The 25,393-nt window shown below is 39.0% G+C and overlaps 2 protein-coding genes across 2 annotated transcripts; one reads left to right on the top strand and one right to left on the bottom strand.

Annotated features, from left to right (window-relative positions):
• Nucleotides 1-5,480: 5,480 nt before the first annotated feature.
• On the bottom strand, nucleotides 5,481-14,356 carry yod1 (YOD1 deubiquitinase). The gene is made up of 3 exons (XM_060909842.1): nucleotides 14,306-14,356; nucleotides 11,068-11,284; nucleotides 5,481-8,041 (listed from the first exon to the last, which is right to left on the bottom strand). Exons 2-3 carry the CDS (start codon nucleotides 11,273-11,275, stop codon nucleotides 7,356-7,358), a joined length of 894 nt encoding a protein of 297 aa, XP_060765825.1. The 5' UTR covers nucleotides 11,276-11,284; nucleotides 14,306-14,356; the 3' UTR covers nucleotides 5,481-7,355.
• Nucleotides 14,357-19,918: 5,562 nt separating this feature from the next.
• On the top strand, nucleotides 19,919-25,058 carry snrpe (small nuclear ribonucleoprotein polypeptide E). Its single transcript, XM_060909878.1, has 5 exons — nucleotides 19,919-20,106; nucleotides 20,870-20,896; nucleotides 21,138-21,200; nucleotides 24,652-24,730; nucleotides 24,850-25,058. The coding sequence occupies exons 1-5, from the start codon at nucleotides 20,053-20,055 to the stop codon at nucleotides 24,903-24,905; spliced, it is 279 nt and encodes a 92-aa protein (XP_060765861.1). The 5' UTR covers nucleotides 19,919-20,052; the 3' UTR covers nucleotides 24,906-25,058.
• Nucleotides 25,059-25,393: the final 335 nt, after the last annotated feature.

The following is a 25,393-nucleotide window of genomic DNA, read 5'->3' as shown; positions in this document are numbered from 1 at the left end:
GTCTGGAGGAAGAGTGGAGAGGCACAGAATCCAAGGTGTTTGAAGCCCAGTGTGAAGTTTCCACAGTCTGTGATGATTTGGGGTGCCATGTCATCTGCTGGTGTTGGTCCACTGTATTTTATCAAGTCCAAAGTCAACACAGCCATCTACCAGGAGATTTTAGAGCGCATGCTTCCATCTGCTGACAAGCTTTTTGGAGATGCTGATTTCCTTTTCCAGCAGGACTTAGCACCTACCCACAGTGCCAAAACTACTACCTAATGGTTTGCTGACCATGATATTACTGTGTTTGATTGGCCAGCCAACTTGCCTGACCTGAACTCCATAGAGAATCTATGGGGTATTGTCAAGAGGAAGATGAGAAACACCCGACCCAAAAATACAGATACGCTGAAGGCCACTATCAAAGCAACCTGGGCTTCAATAACACCTCAGCAGTGCCACAGACTGATCACCTCCATGCCACACCGCATTGATACAGTAATTCATGGTAAAGGCGCCCCAACCAAGTATTGAGTGTATAAATGAATATACTTTTCAGAAGTTGGACATTTCTGTATTGTAAATCCTTTTTTTGATTGATCTTAGGGAATATTCTAATAATTTGAGATACTGGATTTCTGATTTTCATGAGCTATAAGCCATAATCATCAAAATTAAAACAAAAAAGGCTTTAAATATTTCACTTTACATGTAATGAACATAGAATATATGAAAGTTTACCTTTTTGAATTAAGTTATGATAAAAAGGAACTTTTTCATGGTATTCTAATTTTGTGAGATGCACTAGTGTGTATATATATATATATATATATATATATATATATATATATATATATATATATAAAATGTGTGTATGTATATATATGTAGTGTGTATGTGTGTGTATATATATATATATATATATATATATATATATATATATATATATATATATATAGTGTGTGTGTGTATGATGTATATATGTACGTGTGTGTGTGTGTGTATATATATATATATATATATATATATATATATATATATATATATATATATGTGTGTGTGTGTGTATAAATATATATGTATATACGTGTGTGTGTGTGTATAAATATATATGTATATACGTGTGTGTGTGTGTATAAATATATATGTATATACGTGTGTGTGTGTATATAGATATATATATGTATGTATATGTGTGTGTTAGAAATATATATGTATATACGTGTGTGTGTGTGTGTGTATATATATATATATATATATATATATATATTTATTTACTCACTCACTCACTCCCCCCCCCCCCCAAATAAATAAATAAATAAATAAATAAATCCTCCTGCCTTTCATGCATTTGCACATCCATGTGATCTGCAAGTGAAACTCCATTTCCTTCTATTTGAATGTGACATGCTTGAAGATATTTTCACAATTTGGTGTCATGCAAATTTAAATCATGGCTGAGAGTTTGTGCTCTCTGGTATGAGAAGACCAAATAATAGATCATATCCATGTTTAAAATAAATAAATAAAAATGCTTGCATTTCTATTCACTTTCACACAATTCATTGATCTGATGCCAAATTTAGCCATCAGTGTGATTGCGGGATGCTCAAAGGATGTTCTGTCCACGGATGGAAAAAATATTCACGGCATCACGTGTAAAGGAGAACGTATAGCTTTTTGATGCAACATCACACATTATAAAGACTTGTGTTGATTTTGCAATTGAGTTCAATACACAAATAGTCCAAACACAATGTGTGTGTGTGGCGAGGGCTTTACAGTCATTCCAGTGAAACATTTATGACTCTATAAAAAAGTCCAATCATTAAACAAGCCACACCAGTGTATTGGGTTACACCAGGGAGCTGATCTAATCCAATCTATTCTGATTTACCAAATAACTATTTCATCATTATTATTATTTTCAATGAGATACATCCTTTTTTCTACTTGCTTTCCTAAACTGCAAGTCTACCAAATCTTCAGATGAATAACTTAACATGTGACCTTTTTTTTTTTTTTTTAAATAAGACTCATGATGAAACTAAAACTGTCCTCTGTACCCTCGGCTATTTCTACACTGAATATTGGTAAAGATCACTTATTTTGCTAAATTAATATTATAATTTGTTTGTTTTGAAATAATATTTACATTTACAATAGTTAGGCTATAATAACTATTACAGTGTAAGGTCTGTTTTATTATAATGAGCTAAATACTTATTAGTGACTCCTTTCAGTGAGTCAAATTCACCTGTTTAACTCAACAAGAAGACTCGGCTCCTAAATGGCTCTTTCTCCAGCACTGCCAATTTAAGATTAAATACGGGTTTTTTTAATGAATGATTAATGTGTAAGGCGTGAAAGTGTAGTTAGGCTATATGGTGGTTTGTATGCTAACATTTTTAATTTATAAGGGGACAACTGCTATTCAGGTATATTGCGAATCGACTCCCGAGTTTAATTGAAAAGAGTCGAATCAAAGAATCAATTCGTTCGCAAACGCATATAGAAAATAGAACTAATAAAACATACTTTGCCATTTTACGATCATGCTTTTTTTTTTTTTAGAGAGAGAGAGAGATTTAGGTATGTGTGTGTGTGTGTAAGTAATTTACCTGTCCTGAAGAACACCACAGGTAATTCTGTCTCAGCCACTAACTCTATGTCAACCCATAAACCAACATAAATCGCCCTGCAACAGGTGGGAGTTCCGGTAACCAATCAAAATGCAGCCCCCAGGTAACAACAACCAATCAGCGTTTAGGAAACAGCGCCCTCGAGTCCACTACGAATGAAACAAATCACTACTAATGAATCGAATCACTACTCATTTTATTGAGGGAAGTACGGAGTCGACTCTTTAGTCTCCCAAACGACTCTTTCTCCAGCCCTGCCATTTTTCAAAAATAATACGTTTTAGTAAGCGTGCAACTACTTAACAACCTGTAGGCTAATATATCAATTACAGAATAAAAACTTATCTTTAGAAATGCGTGTCGACTCCCAGTGTTCATGTTAAAATACCCTCCTCTAAGAGCCGAATCAAAGGAGTTGAATTGTTCGTGAACGAATCAGCGCCATTATGTGTTATTCCTCACTTTTTACTTCTTGAAACTGAAACTTTTTTGTAAACATCTCTCTCTCTCTCTTTTTTAGAATAAGTTCCATATAAGGTCTGATGGTTAATAGGCATGGAGAGTTTTAGGAATCCAGCATGTTTTTAAGCAGAAGAGGTTCGATTCCCTGTTGAGTCGATTCCTTTTTGAATCGATTCCTCTTCATGCCCTCGAGGGAAGTTTTTCCTTTTCAGTGTTGCCTCTGGCTCATTCGGTACAAAGATAATAGACCTGGACTGTTTGCATAGCTGCTTTGTGATAAGTAATAAAACTTTAATGGTTGTGCTGTTATTCGAAAATAATCAGCAACAAGGATGGAGTGTTGGAGACAGAAACAAGGTGGATTACTTTCCTACAACACCACATCCGGAAATGGTTTATTCCTCTTATACTACACCAATGTGCCAACACTAATAGTTTTTATTATTATTATTCTCTTTATAGTTACATTTCATGTTGTGGAATATCTGTGAATGAAGTTAGCCCCAGTTATCACTTACAGTGGATATTAAAAAGTGTACACACCTCGATAAAATTATAGGTTTTTTTCTGATTTAAAAAAAATGAGACCATGATAAATAATTTCAAAACTTTTCCTACCTTTAATGTGCCCTATAACCTGTACAATTCAATTGAAAAACAAACAAATCTGTTAGGGTAGAAAAACATTTAAAAAAAAATAAGCATACAATAAGCTGGTTGCATAAGTGTGCACAGCACCTTTTGATTTAATTACAGTATTCAGTTTTTTGGGGTTCACACCTACCATCAATTAAAATGACTCTGATTAACCCCACATAAAGTTCAGACATTTCCTCGCATCCTCCAGCAAAAGCCAGGGTTCACTGAGAGCTTACAAAGCATCAAAGGGATCTCATTGTTGAAAGGTATAAGTCAGGAGAAGGGTACAAAAACATTTCCACGGCGTTAGATATACCATGGAGCACAGTGAAGACCGTCATCAAGAAGTGGAGAAAATATGGAACAACAGTGACTTTACTGAGAACTGGACGTCCCTCCAAAACTGATGAAAAGACAAGATGAAAACTGGTAAGGGAGGCTGCTGAGAGGCCTACAGCAACACTGAAGGAGCTGCAGGAATTTCTGGCAAGTACTGGTTGTGCACTACATATGACAATCTCCCGTATTCTCCATATGTCTGGACTATGAGGTAGGGTCAAAGGAAAACATCCAGGCCCGGCTAAATTTTGAAAAAAAAAAAAAAATCAACTCTCCCAAAAGCATGTAGGAAAATGTGTTATGGTCTGATGAAACCAAGGTTGAACTTTTTGGCCACAATTCCAAAAAGTATGTTTGGTGCAAAAACAACACTGTGCATCACCAAAAAAACACTATACCCACGGTGAAGCATGGTGGTGGCGGCAGCATCATGTTTTGGGGTTGTTTTTCTTCAGCAGGAATTTCAGCATGACAGTGACCCCAAAAACATTTTGGAACGGCCCAGCCAGAGCCCAGACCTAAATCCAATTGAAAATCTGTGGTGGCCTGAAGAGGGCTGTGCACAAGAGATGCCCTCACAATCTGACAGATTTGGAACGCTTTTGCAAGGAAGAGTGGGCAAATATTGCCAAGTCTAGATGTGGCAGGCTGATCGACTCCGACCCAAAAAGGCTGAACGCTGTAATTAAATCAAAAGGTACTTCAACAAAGTATTAGTTTAAGGGTGTGCACACTTATGCAACCAGCTTATTGTACATTTTTTTATTCTCCCCCCCCTTAACAGATTTGTTTGTTTTTCAATTGAATTGTACAGGTCACATTAAACGTGGGAAAAGTTTTGAAATTATTTATCGTGGTCTCAATTTTTTTACATCAGAAAAACCGATCATTTTAACGGGGTGTGTACACTTTTTATATCCACTGTACATTACAGCAGCGACAGACAAACAGTCGTTTCATTTCGTTTCCTCACCAGCCTGTCTTCTTTCTCTCTCGAAGAAAACTCAGCGTGACATATTACCAAGAAATCGCAAACCATAAACTTCCCTCAGTGGAAAACGTACTAACTGTTACAAAACACTGACGCTGGAGACTCCTTCCATTAACGTTAAATAAAAACTTCCACCATATCAACAACTCCACCCATTTCTTAACGATAACGTATTAGAACGAGTGCGTTCACATAAACCTGAGATTTACAGCTGGTATAGAAAATGAAGACTCAACACCTTCCGACTAATCAGAATCAAAATTTCAGTGCTGTACAAATAAAAATCACCTGAATTCTTTTGAATTGTGAACAGCTGTTAAAGCAGAAATGTGTTAGTGCATGAGAGGGAGGAAACAACAACAACACACCACCAGAAGTAATAAATGTCACGGAAATTTTCTTGCGTCTTCAATCGAACAATGTAATGCCTTAATGTAACCTTTATTTCTGGTTTCACCTTTTTAATCATGCAGTTTCTTGCCCACTCACATCACATCTTACTTAGTAATGACGTTTTAATCTCACATTAATAACACAAACATTACTTGGATCATATTATTTCCCCCAATCTGGCAAAAAAAGAAAGAAAGAAATGAAAACGCAAAGTTTAATGAGAAACAGATTTCCTTTGGCCTCACAGTGGAACAAATTTTTGTAAAATTAAAACTGTAAAATAACTTAAAGCTTTGTAGTGTGTGGACAGTACCTGACTGTAAGTGTACTTACTGAGTTTTTAATAACTGGAATACATTCCATATACAGTTTATCAACTCGTACTACTTAGTGTACGACTCGGGTAAGTTATCGAGTGATGTTTGTCCCAGTGTTTCAGTAAAATCTGATATGATAAAAGTCTCCACTGAAGAAGAAAAAAAAAAAAAAACCACACACACACACACACACACACACACACACACACACACACACAAACTCTTGCCACTGCATTCGCTTAAAAACAAAACATGCACTTCTTAGTTATTTTGCAAAGTGTTTTGCGTACGCCGTGAACAGAAATGCACACCACTACGCAATTTAACGTGTTCACCATCAGCACCGTTATCTCTACAAACAAGCATGAAGACCTGAACTCTCGTTACAACTGAAGTTTAAGAAATACTTCAGATGAGAAGCTCAGATAAGAGCAAATACAGAACTGTGTTCGCCGCCGTACACCTCTGCAACAAGCGATTCAAGTAACAGTGAATATTAATATTGATATTCAGCATAATATTTAAGACCCATGTAGTGCCATCGATTGTTCTGAAAATGTTCGGGAAGTACTGATCTGAAATCAAAACTGGACTGAAGTGCTCGGAGCTGAGTTTCTTAAAAACGCTGTGGCTTGAGAGCATCATATTAAACACCGTCTGCACCGTTTCACCCTGAAACACAGCAAACGTGACATACTTGGGAAGAGTTTCGTGATTCTGGTGGTAATTTGTTGGTGCAAAAATCCCAGAATACAATGCAGACTGAACTGTTCTTAGAGCAGAGACTTGGCTTGACTAGTCGGACGTTTACGAGATGACGAGAGTGATGGGATCGCTGGCGGTCATCTGGTCCGAGTCCGAATCAGAGTGAAATGGATACCTGGGAATTGGCGGAGGGAGGTTTTAGGGCTAAAACGTCATGTGTAATGGAATAAATTAAGCAAGCCCTTTGCTAAGTCTGCGTAAAAAATATATATATATATAAATAATCTCCCGAGCACAGAGAACACCGAGGCGCTTTCAATCCGTCTCCAGAACACATCACATTTTCTGCAGCACCACAGCGCTGTCCTTTGGCTCAGTTTGCTCCTCTCGGTTCATTTTCGCCGCTCGCAGGCAGAAAAAATGTCATCTCTATGTCAAAACGCACAGCCTGTTTCAGGATCGAATCCCGCTAGAGTTTGACCGGAACCACGGCGAGTCCACCTCACTCAGACGCCCTCGGACCGTTGTTCTGGTCCTCGCCTGCGCAAACGAACTGCACCAAAGAGGAAATCACACCAGGGTTCGATTCAAACGGACTGCGTGTGTGAAAGCACCCTTAAGTTTTGGTTTGGATCGAGGCTCAGTCGATTCATTAGACTCAACTGCTACTAAGAATTTTTTTGAAATGTTATTAGAATACTGTGAACACACACACGCACCAAATTAACGCTTCAAACTTAAGAACGTCAATACCCAAAGTATATCCATACCCATAGCTGCAATACTGAAAGGGAGGGGGATCAGAACAACATGAGGTAGAGAACGGCACTGAGACACAGCTGTGAGAACATGTAACGTCATGGTAACAGACACATTTGTGAGGTTTTAAACCTCGCCGAAATTGGTGTGGCCCGTCTCCTTGGCGTGTTCCCTTGCTTCTTTTTGTCCCACCAGACCAGTCTGACACGTCATGCAGCGCAGCGTGAATCGGTTCACGTCCGTGTACTGGCGTTTGCGGCGCGCCTCGTCGGCCAGCTCGAGCGCCTGCGCCAGGATGACATCGTCAGAAGTAGAGAAGATGGTCTGAGGCGGGCAGTCCGTCCCAGGCACGAGCATCTGCAGCGGGTCGTAGTGGATGCCGTCGTAGATGAGTAGTACGCGCTTGCCGTAGCCGGCGTCCTCTCCGAAGCGGTCCACGCGAACCGTCTGCGTGTCGACCACGCAGATCTCGCACTGGTAGAACTTGGACAGGATGGAGAGCTCGATGGCGCCGCCCCACGTGTCGCTGCGGCGGATCCAAGCACAGTAGTCCTCGTTGCTTTTCCCCAGCACGGCCTCGGAGTACGCAGCGGGGTCGCTGGCTACGATGTGGGCGATGAGCTGGCGCATGTCGGGTGCGCAGGCCGCGTTATACACACCTCCTTCGACCACGTAATTAACACTGGTGAACAGACACGAGTTGTCGGCGGGAACCGTGCGACGCTCCAGGACAGGAGTACAGTCCAGGAGCAGGGTTTTCGGGGTTGTGACTTTCGGCTTGTTTTTTTCCTCCTCTACAATCAGCGTGTCTCCTGGAAGAGAATTCAGGAACCGTGAGAACACAGACAGGAAAAGGACACGAAAGACACGACTGATGTGCATCTGTACCTCCCGGGGATGCGATCTCTGCAGTGTTACGCTTCTACAGATGATCAGTCAAATCAATTCTTTGTTTGCAATCACGTGACTTTTTGCCTCTTGGTTCACTTCTGGTTTCCAAGTGACGGGCAACAATCAAAGACGGCGTCGAAGCCAAGCACGCATCCATCGTCATCTTGTGGAAAACATTCTCCATCTGACTGTTAACGGACTAGAACCAAAAGCAAAATTGAGATTATCAAGAAAAAATATATTGATGCGATGCACTGGACCCCTACGGCTTAAAAAAGACGGACTTTTCAAGCGATTTCAACAACTTCCCAAACATCGTTTTTACACGAAGAATCAAATGAAAGCTTTCAAATGTCTGAAAACTGATAACTTTTTCCGTTTGTGGTTGGGTTCACGGCGCTGGAATAAGACTTCTAAAGGACAATAATCGCCTTATTTTTGCGAGGGTGAGTAACGTAAGCCGAAGTGTAGGACGTGATTCAAGTCGGAGCTGCTGTAGGCATTTTTGCAATCGACATCATTGGACAACCTGAAAAAATACGTCAACGATCGAGTTTCAATCGAGGCCGACCTACAAACTAGTTTCATCAACAGTTTGTTTGATTTTACGACATCCGAAACGTAATAAAACTCATTTAACGTTAAAGGGATAGTTCGGGATTTTTGACATGAATCTGTATGGCATCCCCATCAATAGTGTCGTGCAAACACACTGACTTACCCTTGACAGCATCCTGCGAGTCCAGTTCTTGTCCAGTTTTGGTCCAGACGAAAGTAGTCCGGCAAGTTTGTTGGGGTCACGAAAGTAAAACGTTTTTCGTCTCAAAACAGTATGTGTTCAAAAGAGTGATATATTTGCATCACAAAACCGTTGGCAAATAAAGAGTCAGACCTCGAAATCGCTTGGCACTATTTTCTCTCCCTTCTTATTACTGCGCGCTGCCGCCAGGTGACAGCGAAACACAGACCCACTAAGCTGGTGGGAGACCAAGGCTGCACTCTATCCACGGCTTACACACGTGATGGCACGGAGGATGTGTATAGTGGCAGCATCTGTCCCCTCAGAGAGGATCTTTTCAAAAGCAGGACAGATTATAACTGAGAGGAGAAATAGAATCAGAATTAACTAGTTAATTGCAGCAATTAAAGGAATAGGTAGGAAAAGGAAGGCGCAAAGACACCGCGCAGCGCCTGAAAACGGGTTTTCAGGCGCTGCGCGGTGTCTTTGCGCCTGCAGCGGTGCTTTGCCTGTGCTGTGGCTGAAAATAGTTCCAGATATAAATTGGTCTAGTAAATCCCTTCGTGTTAATTTGCATTGATATGTGTACTCGATGTGAATGTACAAGTCATGAGAAATAATTATAAAAAATCTTGAGTTATTTAATTCACTTTTGCAACGACAATGCTAGCTGGACACGCCGGATTACAGCGACTACGCTAAGCTAAGCTAACCTGGGCGTTTATAGATCAGGACAATGGCTGGGTCGGCTACAAAACGCTTTGGCTCACTCATCCAACTCTAGGGACTGCAGGGACTGACTCAATTTCATCTGGGGGTGGCGTATTCCTTTAAATCAAAAATAAAATCTCAGGAGCCGTTTGGGAGCCGAAAGAGCCGGCTCCTTATAGTAAGAAGAGCCAAAAGAGCCGGCTCCCGAAAAAGAGCCGAAATTCCCATCACTAAAACAATGAATGAAACAGCCGTGGCTGTCACCTGGCGGCAGCGCGCAGTGATAAGAAGGGAGAGAAAATAGTGCCAAGCGATTTCGAGGTCTGACTTTTTATTTGGCAACGGTTTTGTGATGCAAATATATCACTCTTTTGAACACATACTGTTTTGAGACGAAAAACGTTTTACTTTCGTGACCCCAACAAACTTGCCGGACTACTTTCGTCTGGACCAAAACTGGACTCCCAGGATGCTGTCAGGGGTAAGTCAGTGTGTTTGCACGACACTATTGATGGGGATGCCATACAGATTCATGTCAAAAATCCCGAACTATCCTTTTAAGTTGGCGGCACGGTGGTGTAGTGGTTAGCGCTGTCGCCTCACAGCAAGAAGGTCCTGGGTTCGAGCCCCGGGGCCGGCGAGGGCCTTTCTGTGTGGAGTTTGCATGTTCTCCCCGTGTCCGCGTGGGTTTCCTCCGGGTGCTCCGGTTTCCCCCACAGTCCAAAGACATGCAGGTTAGGTTGACTGGTGACTCTAAATTGAGCGTAGGTGTGAATGTGAGTGTGAATGGTTGTCTGTGTCTATGTGTCAGCCCTGTGATGACCTGGCGACTTGTCCAGGGTGTACCCCGCCTTTCGCCCGTAGTCAGCTGGGATAGGCTCCAGCTTGCCTGCGACCCTGTAGAAGGATAAAGCGGCTAGAGATAATGAGATGAGATGAGATCCTTTTAAGTTAACGTAAAGTTGATGTGTCTGCCGTGCCTTTAACTTTAACAAAACGATCGCTGCCAACGTGGCCTCTCGATTCCTTTCGGACACAGTGAAAGGTTTGCGAGCCATTTTTCACGACGTCTTTAAGATGTTTTCGCTCTTTCACCCTTGTGCACGATTTCTTTTAGTATCCTATAATACCTCTTGTCTTTTTTTTTTTCGATTTGATCAATTTGAACATCCAAATACAGAGCAATAATCGGGCATATCTGGAGGCGAAACAACAACTGTAAACAAATACGATGCCTGCCCGTCAGCTGGAAACGTGAATACACAATGAGGCGGATCACTTCCGGAAGTGATGTCTATTGCAAACACAGAATATACATACAGTTCATACTGAATATTACATTCCTATACTGCCCTCTAGTGGAAAACCAGAGACTAGCTCTTCTTTTTTCAATTAAGGTTCACAAAACTATTTTAATCCTGAACACAATATTCTCATTTCATTTGATGAGCCTGATTAGAAACAGGCTATGTATGTGGGGATTTTTTTCCCCCTCACCTGATTTTATAGGGTAATCTTTCAGATGGGCGTCTCCGTCACGGAGATCCAAGCTCGATGGTGGGTAGCCCACCATAATCTTTTGCACGTCGCACGGGATTCCTGTCAGCTCTTCCACCTTGTCTTTCAGCTCCTGAACACAGGATTGGTGCGTCAGGCCTTGCATGAGATGAGTCCCATTCTTGGCCTTGCACCGTAATCGCAGCATCCTGAGTCCCTGATGAGAAAAAGAAATACAACACCAGTGAAAAGCTTCAACATGTTCAACACCCGCAGCTCAGGTTATACTATACTTGGGCCACAAAATGGAAAGTCAGAGAGGGGGGTGATTTTTTTTATTTTTTTAAATTTCTTACAGTGATGAAAATCACAACCCAACATCATCACAAAGGATTATATTTATGAATGTGTTCCTATTGTTATTAGTCATTAGTATTGCCTCCTTGGTGTTTCCAGGTTTGATCCAGAGCTCAAGTTACTATCTCTATGAAATCTCACGTTCTCCAATATCCACGTGGGTTTCCTCCCACCTCTCAAAAACATCACGGTAGGTGGATTAGCCGTATTAAATTGTCCCTAGGTGTCAACGTGTATATGCAAAATCCGATCCAGGATGTATTCCCATCTCATCCTTTGTGTACTGAAGATGTACAGAAGATAAACTTCATATCTTTGCACCACCATGTAGCGTTCGTTATATTATATGGACACATCGACAAAAAAAAGCAAGTTAATCAAAAGAACTTTAATTTTGAACCGGTTTGCCACTTTGACAAGTCAGTGGGAAAATACTGGGAGTGACATTGTCTTCTTCTACTTTATCCGGGACCGGGTCGCGGAGGCAGCAGTCAGCATGGAAGCCCAAACTTCCCTTTCCCCCAGACACCTCGGCCAGCTCCTCGGGAAGAACACCGAGGCATTCCCAGGCCAGCCAAGAGACATAGTCCCTCCAGCGTGTCCTGGATCTTCCCCGGGGCCTCCTCCGGGGGGACATGCCTGGAACACCTCCCCAAGGAGGCGTCCAGGAGGCATCCAAAAAAGATGCCCGAGCCACCTCAGCTGATTCCTCTCGATGTGGAGGAGCAGTGGCTCTACTCCGAGCTCCTCCCGAGTGACTGTGCTTCTCACCCTATCTCTAAGGGAGCGCCCAGCCACCCTGCGAAGGAAACTCATTTCGGCCGCTTGTATCCGCGATCTTGTTCTTTCGGTCATTACCCAAAGCTCATGACCATAGGTCATGATCCCCGGACACAGCGGCTAGCTGTTGGGACATGGGAGTGACATCATCGAAGTGAAATATCGGTGATTATTATCCATGCAGGACACTTTTTCAATGGAATAAAAACGTGTTCTATTCCCTTCTAGCGGGTTTCATTCATTTGGTTTGATAGCATGCAATATTATCAGCATATCGCTTATCCTATGTGTATTACGTCACTCTACTCAATGAGCGTTGAATATGGTTTACGATATTGCATGGTTGTCAAGACAACGTCACACGTCGGAGACGTAAAACTTCCGCGCTAGCAAGTGAACGACTGTGACGATTTGTAAACGAACATGGCCTTCATGAAATAAATACGGAAGATTCTGAGAGAATTTTGAAAGAGAAAGATGCGTTGAACATCCGAAAGAAGCGTATGATAATAATAATAATATTGGCTGTCTTTATTTCGTGGTCTATATTCCATTCAGCTACTCGCCTTTGACTCATTCAGTATCATGCTAGCTGAATGGAATATATCTGATATACCATGAAAAAAAAAACAGCCAATATTATTATTTAAATATGTCACTCAGATCCGTGATGTCTCATCTCATCTCATTATCTGTAGCCGCTTTATCCTGTTCTACAGGGTCGCAGGCAAGCTGGAGCCTATCCCAGCTGACTACGGGCGAAAGGCGGGGTACACCCTGGACAAGTCGCCAGGTCATCACAGGGCTGACACATAGACACAGACAACCATTCACACTCACATTCACACCTACGCTCAATTTAGAGCCTCCAGTTAACCTAACCTGCATGTCTTTGGACTGTGGGGGAAACCGGAGCACCCGGAGGAAACCCACGCGGACACGGGGAGAACATGCAAACTCCGCACAGAAAGGCCCTCGCCGGCCACGGGGCTCGAACCTGGACCTTCTTGCTGTGAGGCGACAGTGCTAACCACTACACCACCATGCCGTCCCAGATCCGTGATGTATTTCGTAAAAATGAAAAACGAGTTTTTCAGCATGAGATGTTAAACTCCATATCTTCAAGCCAACGTGTGATTTTATTTTTATTATAAAAAGATACATATAGAGATTTATGTCACGGTTTTGGTTCTCCATGTCCTGGGTGTAACTTGTTTTAAAAATAAAAATAGGAGTGGTGTATTTCCCAGTAAAACACTCATGTCGATGTAATATAAAGTTCCATGGCTTGAATAAATTAAAAATATATCACTGTACACTTGTAAATAATGAGCTGAATATCTGTATCATGGAGTTTTGTGATTTTTTTCTTTATTTATCGAACCCCTAATCGATAGATATACCTATATAACAATCAGAATTAACACTAGTTTGATGGCATTCATGGTTTTGATTATAAACTAACTTTCTTTTACCCAAATAACTGAATTAATCAGTACAGGAGTAAACTCACAGAGTCTCATGGAACAAAAGCATCTGCTGTCATTGTTCACTACAGACACTGACTGATGCAGCACTTTTTTAAAATAAATTTAACATGCTGGAAATAATAAGACAGAGACATTATAATGTAAATCAGAATAAAGTTTATTTCTGTAATTACTGGCGGAATTAATGGGAGCACTAGTTTGTTTTTTCCACATCACTGAATGGAGAGAATGAACTACAGCCGGTTATATTAGCCATTTTAGCACAGCTATCTAATCATAATAAATATTACACAGTGTTAAGCTATACAGACTTTAAAAAATAAAAATAACAAATAAAACCCGAAATAAATACACGCAATTTTTAGTTGGTTAAATATGTTTAATGTGTTTAACCGGCTTATGCTAACCACCATGACTCAACTAGCTAAAACTCGCTCATTAGCATTAGCTAGCTGGCTAAAGTAGCTTAGCAGATTTGTTTTTGTCAATTGTTTTATTTTTCTCCAGTTTCGTTTTGTTGTGCACTAATATCAGAAGCGCACCACATCTATTTCTATATAATTATTTTTATTTCAACGCTGTATTTATTTTAAATATCCCATTGTACTCACCTCAGAGCGTCTATAACAGAACTGACACACTGACCAGCCAGCAACGTGCGTATTTCGTCATCAGTGTTTACGTACTACGTCACCAACATGTGCGTACCTCTTTGTTAGCAACTTCACAAGTTGGTTAGATTTTCCCTATTTTGTTTAATTCTCGATGTTATTCGATATAATATACTGAATACATTGTGAATTATCATTTAATTTAAGTAAATATTATATACAGTTGTAAATATGTCATAACGCCACCCAAATTTACGAAGAGAATTTGCATCACTTTTAAATTGGTAACTAAAGTTCTAATACATTATTAGTTATATTATATATGTTTAAATATAATATATACATTTAAAATTAGGATTAAATTAATATATTACACATCCAAGTACATATTTTTCACAGTGATACCCAAATTTGATCTTTATAGTCAACCTTTAAATACCTTTACCTAATGCCTCATTAATAAGCATTAGATTGGTGAATACTCTGAAAAACCTAATATAATGTAAAGTGTTCGTTATATTATATTAGATAATCTTGATAATCTATATGAAGTTTTTCTTTTATACATTCTTTTATTCAAAGGTCATGTTGTTTGGGAGACACAAAATAGATTGTAATGTAGAACTGATAATAGACAATACTAAGATGGTACAGGAAATTAAATTTCTTGGTGTGATTTTGGATCATAAAGTCTGCTGGAAACCTCATGTAGGATACATACGAGCAAAACTGGCAAAGTGCTTGGCAATTCTGTGGAAAACAAAACATATTCTTGATTGCAAATCTTTGCATACTCTATATTACTTGTTATTTTTGCCATATCTGACTTACTGTGTCGAAATCTGGGGAAACACCTACAAAACCACTCTGCAGCCAATATGTACAATACAGAAAAGAGCAATAAGGACAATAAACAAAACAGGATACAGAGATCACACAAACTCACTATTCATAAAATCACACATGTTGAAATTTATGGATCTGGTCAAATTCAGAACAGCACAAATAATGTACAAAGTGAGAAATAATCTATTGCTAAAAAATATACAAGGAATGTTTAGTGAGAGAGAGGGGGGATATAATCTAAGGGGAGACCTAAATTTTAAAAAACCAAAGGTTCGAACAAATATGAAAAGCATGTGCGTATCGAGCTGTGGGGTGACTTTATGGAACAGACTGGAGACAGAAATAAAACAAAGTGCAAATATAAATCTGTTTAAAAAAAAGGTACAAAAAATATTTTTAAACAAATATATAGAAGAGGAAGTATGTTAACGGAGGATGATGAGGGATAAATCTATAAATAGAATAGGGTTGATTGTTATATTAGAACTAACTTAGTATATGGTATATATGGTATATATTTATTTATGGGGATAGTTTATATATTCATATTTACAGGGATAGGTATGTAGTAGATATTTATTTTTGTAATTATATATTTATATAGATATTTATGAAGTGTATATATGGTATATAGTATATATATATTTTTGTAATTATATATTTATATAGATATTTATGAAGTGTATATATGGTATGTAGTATATATATTTTTTGTAATTAAATATTTATATAGATATTCATGAAGTGTATATATGGTATATATTTTTATAGGTGTATTAATGTAGTTTGGATTTCGGGGTAGTTAAAAAGGGGTGGGAAATTAAAAAAGTATTGTACTTCTTCCCACTCCTTTTTCGAACAATGTGCGGTGTTTTGTAATGTCTTAGCTCAGTGGTTCTCAACCGGGGGGGCGCGCCCCCCTGGTGGGGCGCGGAGGTACTCCAGGGGGGTCGCGAGTAGGCTTCATGTATGGAGGAAAAAAAAAATCTGGGGCTAACAGGCTATAGTAGCTAAGCAGATGCAACACATTTACCCATGTCAAAATGCAGGACATTGGACTATTACATACAAATCAATACTATTATAAAATCTATCATCAATCTATCATAAAATCTTGTGTGTGTGGCCGCATCAGTCGGGGGAACTGTGATATGTTCCCAAGCCTTGCAGACTTTATCAGTAATGCAGGCACTTCCCACGATTTCTCATCTGTCTTTCAAGCAGCGTCAGAGCACCTGTCGGTAATGAGAAAACAGTTTGCGGCATACTTCACAGAGGATTATCGCTCTTTTGCGTGGGTTCGAGATCCATTTGTGTGTACTGCTGACGAACTTCCAGTTGACATGCAGGAACAGCTTATTGAGCTGAAGAGTGACAGTAGACTTAAGGCAGTCTTCACCTCATGCCCTCTTTCGACATTCTGGGCAGCATTGATGCAGGAGTACCCGCAACTGTGTGACGTAGCCTTGAAACTGCTCATCCCATTCGCATCGACCTACTTGTGTGAGGCAGGATTTTCAAAAATGACTGCGCTCAAAACGAAATATCGCAATCGTGCGCAAATTGAGGATGACTTGAGACTGTGCTTGTCAAACATTTCGCCAAGAATCGAGGATCTTTGTAAGGCAAAGCAGGCTCAGGTCTCGCATTAACGCAAATGCAGATCACAAAGGCACAGTAAAAAGTAAAACCTAAATTCACGCCTGGTCCCAATTCCCAATGATATCAATAGCCAGCTAATGATAAGCCTAATAAAATACCTAATAAAAACACTAATAATAATAATAATAATAATAATAATAATAATATCAACAACCAACAACAGCAATAATAATAATAATAATAATAATAATAATAATAATAAATAATAATAATAATAGGCCTAATAATAATAATAATGCCTGAAAGAACATAAGTCTTGTACTACTGCCAACAGCTTAGTAATGATAATAGGCAATAATAATAATAATAATAATAATAATAATAATAATAATAATGCCCGAAAGCAGATTAGAAATGTGGTGCTACTGCCAATTATAACAATAGCCTAATAATGATAATAGGCCTATGTATTTCTATGGAATGGATAATGCTACTACTGCTGCTACTGCTACTACTACTACTACTAATAATAATAATAAAAATAATGATAATAATAATAATAATAATAATAATCTAGCCCAGGTCTGTCTATCTATCTATCTATCTATCTATCTATCTATCTATCTATCTATCTATCTATCTGTCAATATAAGGTGCTGTAGGTCGGGTGGCGTCACTGCGGGTGAGTGTGTTGGGGGGGATGGGGGCGGGGCGAGAAGAGGGGCCCCCAACTGCAATGAACCAGCTTTGGTGGGGCCCAGGTTGCAAAAGGTTGAGAACCCCTGTCTTAGCTCTTTGTTATTTTATTTATTTTTTTTAATTTCTCGTTTTCTTTCTTTTGTATGTGCAAATAGTTACATACATTTTTTATGCATGTTCGAAACAAAAATAAATTCATTCATTCATTCATTCATTCAGTTCATACATCATGTAGTTATAAATGAGTTATTACCCCCTACTATTAGTAATTTGTTATCTCTTTGAAAATTGATGTTTCATTAAAAAAAATAAATCAAGTCAGTAAAAATGGGGCATTGGGTTGATTTGGATTATAACAAACCCCCAAATTTCCTACTTGCATAAAATTGTTTTGATAACATGCATGAGGGTTCTAGTAACACTCAAGTATGCATTATCATTTATCTTTAAAAATGCAAACCTGCAAATGTGGTATGATGTTGGTAATCTGATAGAGCTAGACATATACTTTTATTTGCAAAACACATGTATGTAGTCTCTCTCTCTCTCTCTCTCTCTCACTCACACACACACACACACACACACACACACACACACACACACACACACACACACACACACACACACACACACACAATGTTGCATTAACACCTCCAGCAACTGAAATTTATTTATTTATTGAGTTAGTCTAATTACAAATATCAGTTTTTAAAGAATATACCTTTCTTATATCTGAAAAAAGCATATAAAAAGGACGTACAAACTCTTGGACATTATTTTTTTAATAATGCTATACAAACTTAATAATAATAATAAGCGGTTTAATTTATAGTGACACTTTCTCAAACTGGCAGCACGGTGGTGTAGTGGTTAGCACTGTCGCCTCACAGCAAGAAGGTCCGGGTTCGAGCCCCGTGGCCGGCGAGGGCCTTTCTGTGCGGAGTTTGCATGTTCTCCCCGTGTCCGCGTGGGTTTCCTCCGGGTGCTCCGGTTTCCCCCACAGTCCAAAGACATGCAGGTTAGGTTAACTGGTGACGGTAGGTGTGAATGTGAGTGTGAATGGTTGTCTGTGTCTATGTGTCAGCCCTGTGATGACCTGGCGACTTGTCCAGGGTGTACCCCGCCTTTCGCCCGTAGTCAGCTGGGATAGGCTCCAGCTTGCCTGCGACCCTGGAGAACAGGATAAAGCGGCTAGAGATAATGAGATGAGAATGAGACTTTCTCAAACTCAAAGTTGCTTTATGTAAGTATAACAAGTAACAAACAACAAATTAACATTTACTCATCACTTACAAACATCTACAAACATTTTATCCCAATCAGACAACACGATATTTTTGTCTTTAATGATGGTCAGGTCAGGCGATCATTATTATTGAAGTAGGATTAAGTCAGTACACTGTAAAAAAAAATAGTTGAGAATACTTGAAATTTCAAGGCAACAGTCTGCATTAAGAATTTTATGTTTTGCCAACGATGTGCCCATGATAATCCAAACTATGATAAAACTGTTATCTTTATTAAGAATTCTTAATTAAGTCAATTTTCAATTCCTCATTCTGCCAACATAGATTTCTCTTTTTGCTGAACAGTGGCATTCACAGTAGTGCAAAAAGGCAATTGAGGTTATCACAATTTTTTGGGGGGGGCTTTTTTCACCTCTATTTGGATAGGACAGCATAGAGACAGGAAATGAGCGGGAGAGAGAGACGGATCAGGAAATGACCTCGGGTCGGAACCGAACCCGGGTCCCCGGATTTATGGTATGGCACCTTATCCACCTGAGCCACGACGCCCCCAAGGTTATCACAATTTATCATTAAACTATACATGCCTTTTTTCATTGTTCTACACAATTACAAAACTTCAATATTGAAATAAAGTTTTTAAAACCTACATCGTGGGTGTGGCTCAGGTGGATAAGGCACCATACCATAAATCCGGGGACCCGGGTTTGATTCCGACCCGAGGTCATTTCCCGATCCCTCCCCCTCTCTCCCGCTCATTTCCTGTCTCTACACTGTCCTATCCAAATAAAGGTGAAAAAAGCCCCCCAAAAAAGTCTGATAACCTCAATTGCCTTTTTGTACTACTGTGAATGCCACTGTTCAGCAAAAAGAGAAATCTATGTTGGCAGAATGAGGAATTGAAAATTGACTTAATTAAGAATTCTTAATAAAGATAACAGTTTTATTATAGTTTGGATTATCATGGGCACATCATTGGCAAAACATAAAATTCTTAATGCAGACTGTTGCCTTGAAATTTCAAGTATTCTCAACTATTCTTTTTTTACAGTGTAGAGGCAATGAGACCATGGTATAACCCACCACCCCGTACTGATCCACGCTACTGCTGGTTGTTATAAGGGCTTATGTAGGTGTTATGCAGCCTTATGAGCGCCTCCCGGACGCACGCGGCGCTGCGCCATTTTAGAACACGTGATTATCTATAAACGTAATTCTACTTCCGGTGCGCCGCCATTGTTGCCTTGGCCAACGTGAAGAGTTCGTTTAACGCGCCGAAAGTTTACATTTCTTTCGGGTTGTTAACGTTTGAAGAAGAACCTATAGAATTTATTTCTAAATAATTTGTAAATAATGGCGTACAGAGGACAAGGACAGAAAGTCCAGAAGGTTATGGTGCAGCCCATTGTATCCTTTCCTGTTGTTAGCCTGTTAGCATAGCACCCAAACTCATTCATTTAGCTTAGCAGCTCGCTAATTTAGCCGTTTGTGTTGTTAGCTAATAGACGTAGCACGAAAATACGAGTTTTGGTCTTTATTTGCGTGCTTTGTTACACGTTTATGTGGTGCATGCTTATCAAAGCTGCTTTTGGTGTGTGTGTGTGTGTGAGAGAGAGAGAGAGTTGCTGTCATTCTTGCATTTTTCACATCTTCGTAATAATAACAATGATTATTCATAATATTTAACTTAGCGCGATTTTAAATAAATTTCCTTTGTGCAATTTGTATGTAATCTCGAGTTTAAATCTTACTTGCTCATGTTTGTGGCCCATTTGTTGAAACTAGTAAAGTGATGTGTGATTCGATTCTTCTCAAATGATTTGATTCTTTGATTCGGCTCTTTTAGATGAACGTTGACTGACTCGCATATATTTGAGCAGTTTGTTTTTAAGGATTTCATGAATGTGTTTCATGTAAAGTAAACTGTACTTGCTCATTTCCCAATTTTCCTCAACCTGTTTGGTTTAGAAAAAAAGTCATGATTAACCTGAATAAGAGGCGAGTCTTATCGGTGAGCCAAACTGAATGATCCGACTCATTGAATCGAGTCAAACTCCCCATCACTAGTTGAGACCAAAGATGTATTTGCACATAGTTTTTAAGTACGTCTTTTTTTCCCCTCATATATTCAGCTAGTTCTTGTTGCTTGGCCTTAACTTTATCATCCCAGAACCTTATTTTCAGGTATCTACAGAATGTAAGTGTTACATTTTTATTTACTGATTCACATTGCTCTTTTTTTTTTGCATGTAATGTTTGTACAAGACGATTTTGAATCCTGTCAAGATATGTCTGTATAATATTTTTGCTCTTGTGCAGATTATTAATCTCTTCCCAAAAGCAGGATTGTTATTTTGATGGGGGTTATCCTTTTATAAAGGTGTAAAAAGAATCATTTTTGGCGTTAGATGACATGGTTCTCATTTCCTTCCTCTCAGCGATCCCGTATCCAGGTGTGGCTTTATGAGCAGATCAACATGCGGATAGAAGGCTGCATTATTGTGAGCAAACAAACATCGTTCTATCACACATCAATCAAGTTCATTATAAGGATTGCATCTGCATTTCTGGAAGGTTCATTGCTGTGGTGTTTGATTCTGATTTGTTACTGTTGATGTGATTTGATTTCTGCCGTCACTTGAGCACTCACTGTGTGTTCATGTGGAATTCGCATGTGCTGATTTGCAAGTGGACCTAATCCTGAATTGTCTGCTGTAGAGTTTGCATTGAATTTGATTCGAACAGCAATTTGCCAACGATTAAGATTTTTAATGTGTTACCAAGTAACACGGTGCACATTTTAACAGTTTATAGTTAGATTTAATGTTGTGGAACAGCCAAAAAGACAAATTGGTTCCTGTTGTCACTTGCGTACATTATGGCAGCTTGTCATTTTACAGAGGAACTGGAAAGCGTAAACTCCATCTGTACTGAAGACTTTCCAATGCTGGGAAACTTTACAAAGCACTGACGCTCGAGACGCCGTCCGTAAAACATTGAATTAAAGGTCTCCATATCAACACTTTTTTTTTTTTTAATACATTTTACTTTGCTAAAGAACATGTTTTAATTGGTTTATTATTAGTCTTGGATTATGTAAGTGTCATTTGTACAAGTCTCTGTGTATGAGCTGTTACTATTTAACAGTTATTCGCCAAAGGTGAAGTGAATATCGGTGAATAATAACTGAGAGAGACGAAGTTGAGTTCCTGGAATTTTTAATGAGGCTAAAGGTAGACAGACATGAAACGATTCACTCAATTCATGATTTGATTCAACACAATATTGGGTTCAGGATTTGATTTTGCCACAGTATTTTTGAAAAAGTATTAAATGAAGAAAATTATTACCAAAAAAAAAGCAATATTTATTTTCCTATTCATCAATTTAAATATTCCTTTTGTTAAATTAAAAAAAATTATTAGCCAACAATAATTCCCCCACATTTGTAAAGGTTGGAGTAAAATATAATGGCCTATTAACTACAATATTCCTTTTATTAAAAATAAAGTTAATAACATAGGCCTTCTCTTAATAAACTTTTGTACTTTCCCTTTGCTTCTCTTTCTTTCAGCAGTCTGTAAAAAGAGAGTTCTGGTTTTTTTTTTTTTTTAAATCTATTTGTACACAATCACACAGCAGCTCTTGCATTTTTAGAGCTTTTTTCCCCCATGGGATTAGAACTGTGTGACTTACTTATGAAGTCATGTGCATCCACACTATTGTATGTTATCATTCAAATGATCTTTTTACACTGTTTTGATTGGCTGAGCAAACTGCAAGTAACTGTTGACAAATAATGGTTTGCTCATGCGCAGTTACTTTGCACTTTTGTCAACATGGTTCAATTTCTTTATCGTTTGAGTTGTCGCTCAAACTTTGTAATCATTCTTTTTAAAAAAATTTGAATGATAAAACAATTATTGCACTCAGTTTTCACAAAATATCGTCTGCCTTCTGCATCGGCAAATAATTAGTTGCTTGCTCTCCATTAACGGATCATGATGGTTTGTTCAACCTCGTCCAATAATTGGTTATTATTGCATCCTCTGCTGTCTAAACAATGTAATTACAGCTAGGAAAAAGATGAGACAATCTGATATTTAAATTATTCCACGAGGTTGAATTGTATATGAGCTGATAGCCGACGAGGCACATGGCACGTCACCCGAAACCGGAAGTAAACAGACCCTGTGCCATTTTGGAAGACCAACAAACTCGTGATAAGGGGATAATAACGGCAGCGGTATGTGAACCCACGAGAATAAAGTGGAGTGGCAAACGACTTAAACAAACAAATCTGAGCTGTTTTATTTATGATTTATTGGCCCAACAGTAGACTTGAAAGAAACCTGTGTGAGACTTGGCAAAAAACTGTGGATATAATGGATAAGTCTGTGCATGATCTGTGGACACTTTGAGGTAAGCAAACGCAAGAAATTCAGATTTAAAGCATGCTAAATTGGCCCCAAGTTGATAACTGTATGAGGAGCAAGCCTCCCAGACTTCTACAATTTAATAATAATAATTTAGGATGGTTTGGGGCTTGCTCGCTGCTGCCAGGTTGGTTGTTGAGTAGCCTGACTGTTTTTTGTTTTTTTTTCCTTGCGTGTGGTATCATTGTTGACGCGAGGTTGTTTTTTGAACATGCCAATGCGGACACGATTTCCCCTGATGAGTTATGACTTCAGACGCGATGCGTGTGTGGAGGTGTGGAGTCCGCGTGATATGTGCGTAAGATAGGCTTCTCATGTGTTTGGAGATCCGCGCTCCGAGACAAGTGCAAGCACAAACACCCCCAAGGGAAAAAAAAGGGACCCCCCGAAAATATCGGCATAGTTCGAACACTGAGTGTAGGCACTGGGTGTAAACAACAAATAGTTTACAATGTCTGGGTAGCAAACAGATGGCAGAATTGGTGTCGGGTCCTCCTTATGTTTCCATTCTCCCTTGCCCCGAGTCTTGTCTTATATGGGTCAAACCCATCAATCACAGCCAGTTTCTCCACATACCGTGCCCTTTCTGCAGCTGGTAATGTACTCACATAACCAGAATTATCATCCATCGTGTCACTTTACTCTCGCTCGTACTTTGTTTTATATTGTGAGTGCATGTACTTGGTCTTCCAATATGGCGCCTAACAAAATCTCGCGGCGCGGTGACGTCATGTGAAAGGGGTCTATCGGCCATGTATGGTGAGATTGAGTGGAATAACTGTTTTATTCTATCCACATTCACTGGATTTTAAGAAATGGAGCATTTTTATTTTTCGCAAATTCGATAAATAAAAACTTTATACAAAACGTCTGACAATCATTTCTGCTTAGAATATAAACAAAATGGCGAAGTGACGGGAGCAATTTGTGAAAACTGCTGTAATAATAATTCTTGGAAAAATAAACCAAGATGTTCTCACCATCATATTTTTATTACATGTTTTGTTGCTTTTTTTTGTAATTTTTTTGGATTTTGTTTTTCTCTACTCATAGTACATGAGCTGATATCCTAGGAGTAGAGTAGCCCATCAGAGCATGTGATTGCTCGTATCCAGTGAATGTGGATAGAATTATCATGATTCATTTTTTATTTTATCAAAATGTCATAAATTTGTATTACAGTTTCATTGGATGATATGTCATTACTTTCCTAAGTAAAGGTGTAGAGATTCCTGTGCTTCTTGTTTTTAATGGATTCTATATCATTACGACATGAAATAAATGATTTCCCATGGGTTATTTCTTGTACAGAATTTGAAACGACATTTTCAGAAACGTTAAAACAAAAAAGGCAACGACTGAAGCCCATTTTACAGGTTTAAGAGAAAGGGCTTCATTTGAAAGCTCTTCTCATTGAAAGCATAAATTGTTCTATGGGATTAGAGCAAACGCCTTGTGTCCTTTTAAAGAAAATAATTTATTTATTCGTTTATTTAGCTGTTTTTTTTTATTATAGGGCTTTGATGAGTACATGAACTTGGTTCTGGATGATGCAGAGGAAGTGCACATGAAGACCAAAAACAGGAAGCCTTTAGGTAAAAACAGGTGTTGGGGGTTTTTGTTTTTCTTTTTTCCTTTTTTTTGGGGGGGTTGTTTTGTTTTATTTTGTAGTTTTATTACTTATTTCATTTTGTGTCCATTTTTGCTCAAACAGGGAGGATCATGCTGAAAGGAGACAACATCACGCTGCTGCAAAGCGTCTCAAATTAACTTCGTGTGGATTTCATGGAGCGATGATGGAACATTGTTTGTTTATTTCGATATTCTTGGGTTCATTTGTTGGCTTTTGACTTGTTTCTCAGAAGTGATTATCATGCATCATTTTCTAATCAGGTGCCATTAAAGAATGTTTTTGTTTATTTATTGTTGACCATGTGTGGGGTTTTTTGTTTGTTTTTTGTCCCCCCCCCCCCCCCCAAATGTCATGCGTTTTGATCAGTCTGCAAATTTTTTTAAATTGAATAAAAATTAATTACTGGTCTGCATTCTGAAAAGTCCAGGCTACACAACAACCCCCAATATGATAAGCTTTATATACACTCACTGGCCACTTTATTAGGAGCACCCATCCACCTGCTTACTGTTTTATGCAGTTCTCTAATCAGTCAGCAGCACGATGCATCAAATCATGCAAATACAAATCAAGAGCTTCAGCTAATTAATGTTCACTTCAAACATCAGAATGGGAAAAATTGTGA

The sequence above is a fragment of the Neoarius graeffei genome, chromosome 26 (assembly GCF_027579695.1).
Source record: "Neoarius graeffei isolate fNeoGra1 chromosome 26, fNeoGra1.pri, whole genome shotgun sequence".
Lineage (NCBI taxonomy): Eukaryota > Metazoa > Chordata > Actinopteri > Siluriformes > Ariidae > Neoarius > Neoarius graeffei.
This window is presented reverse-complemented; position numbering and strand designations above follow the sequence as displayed.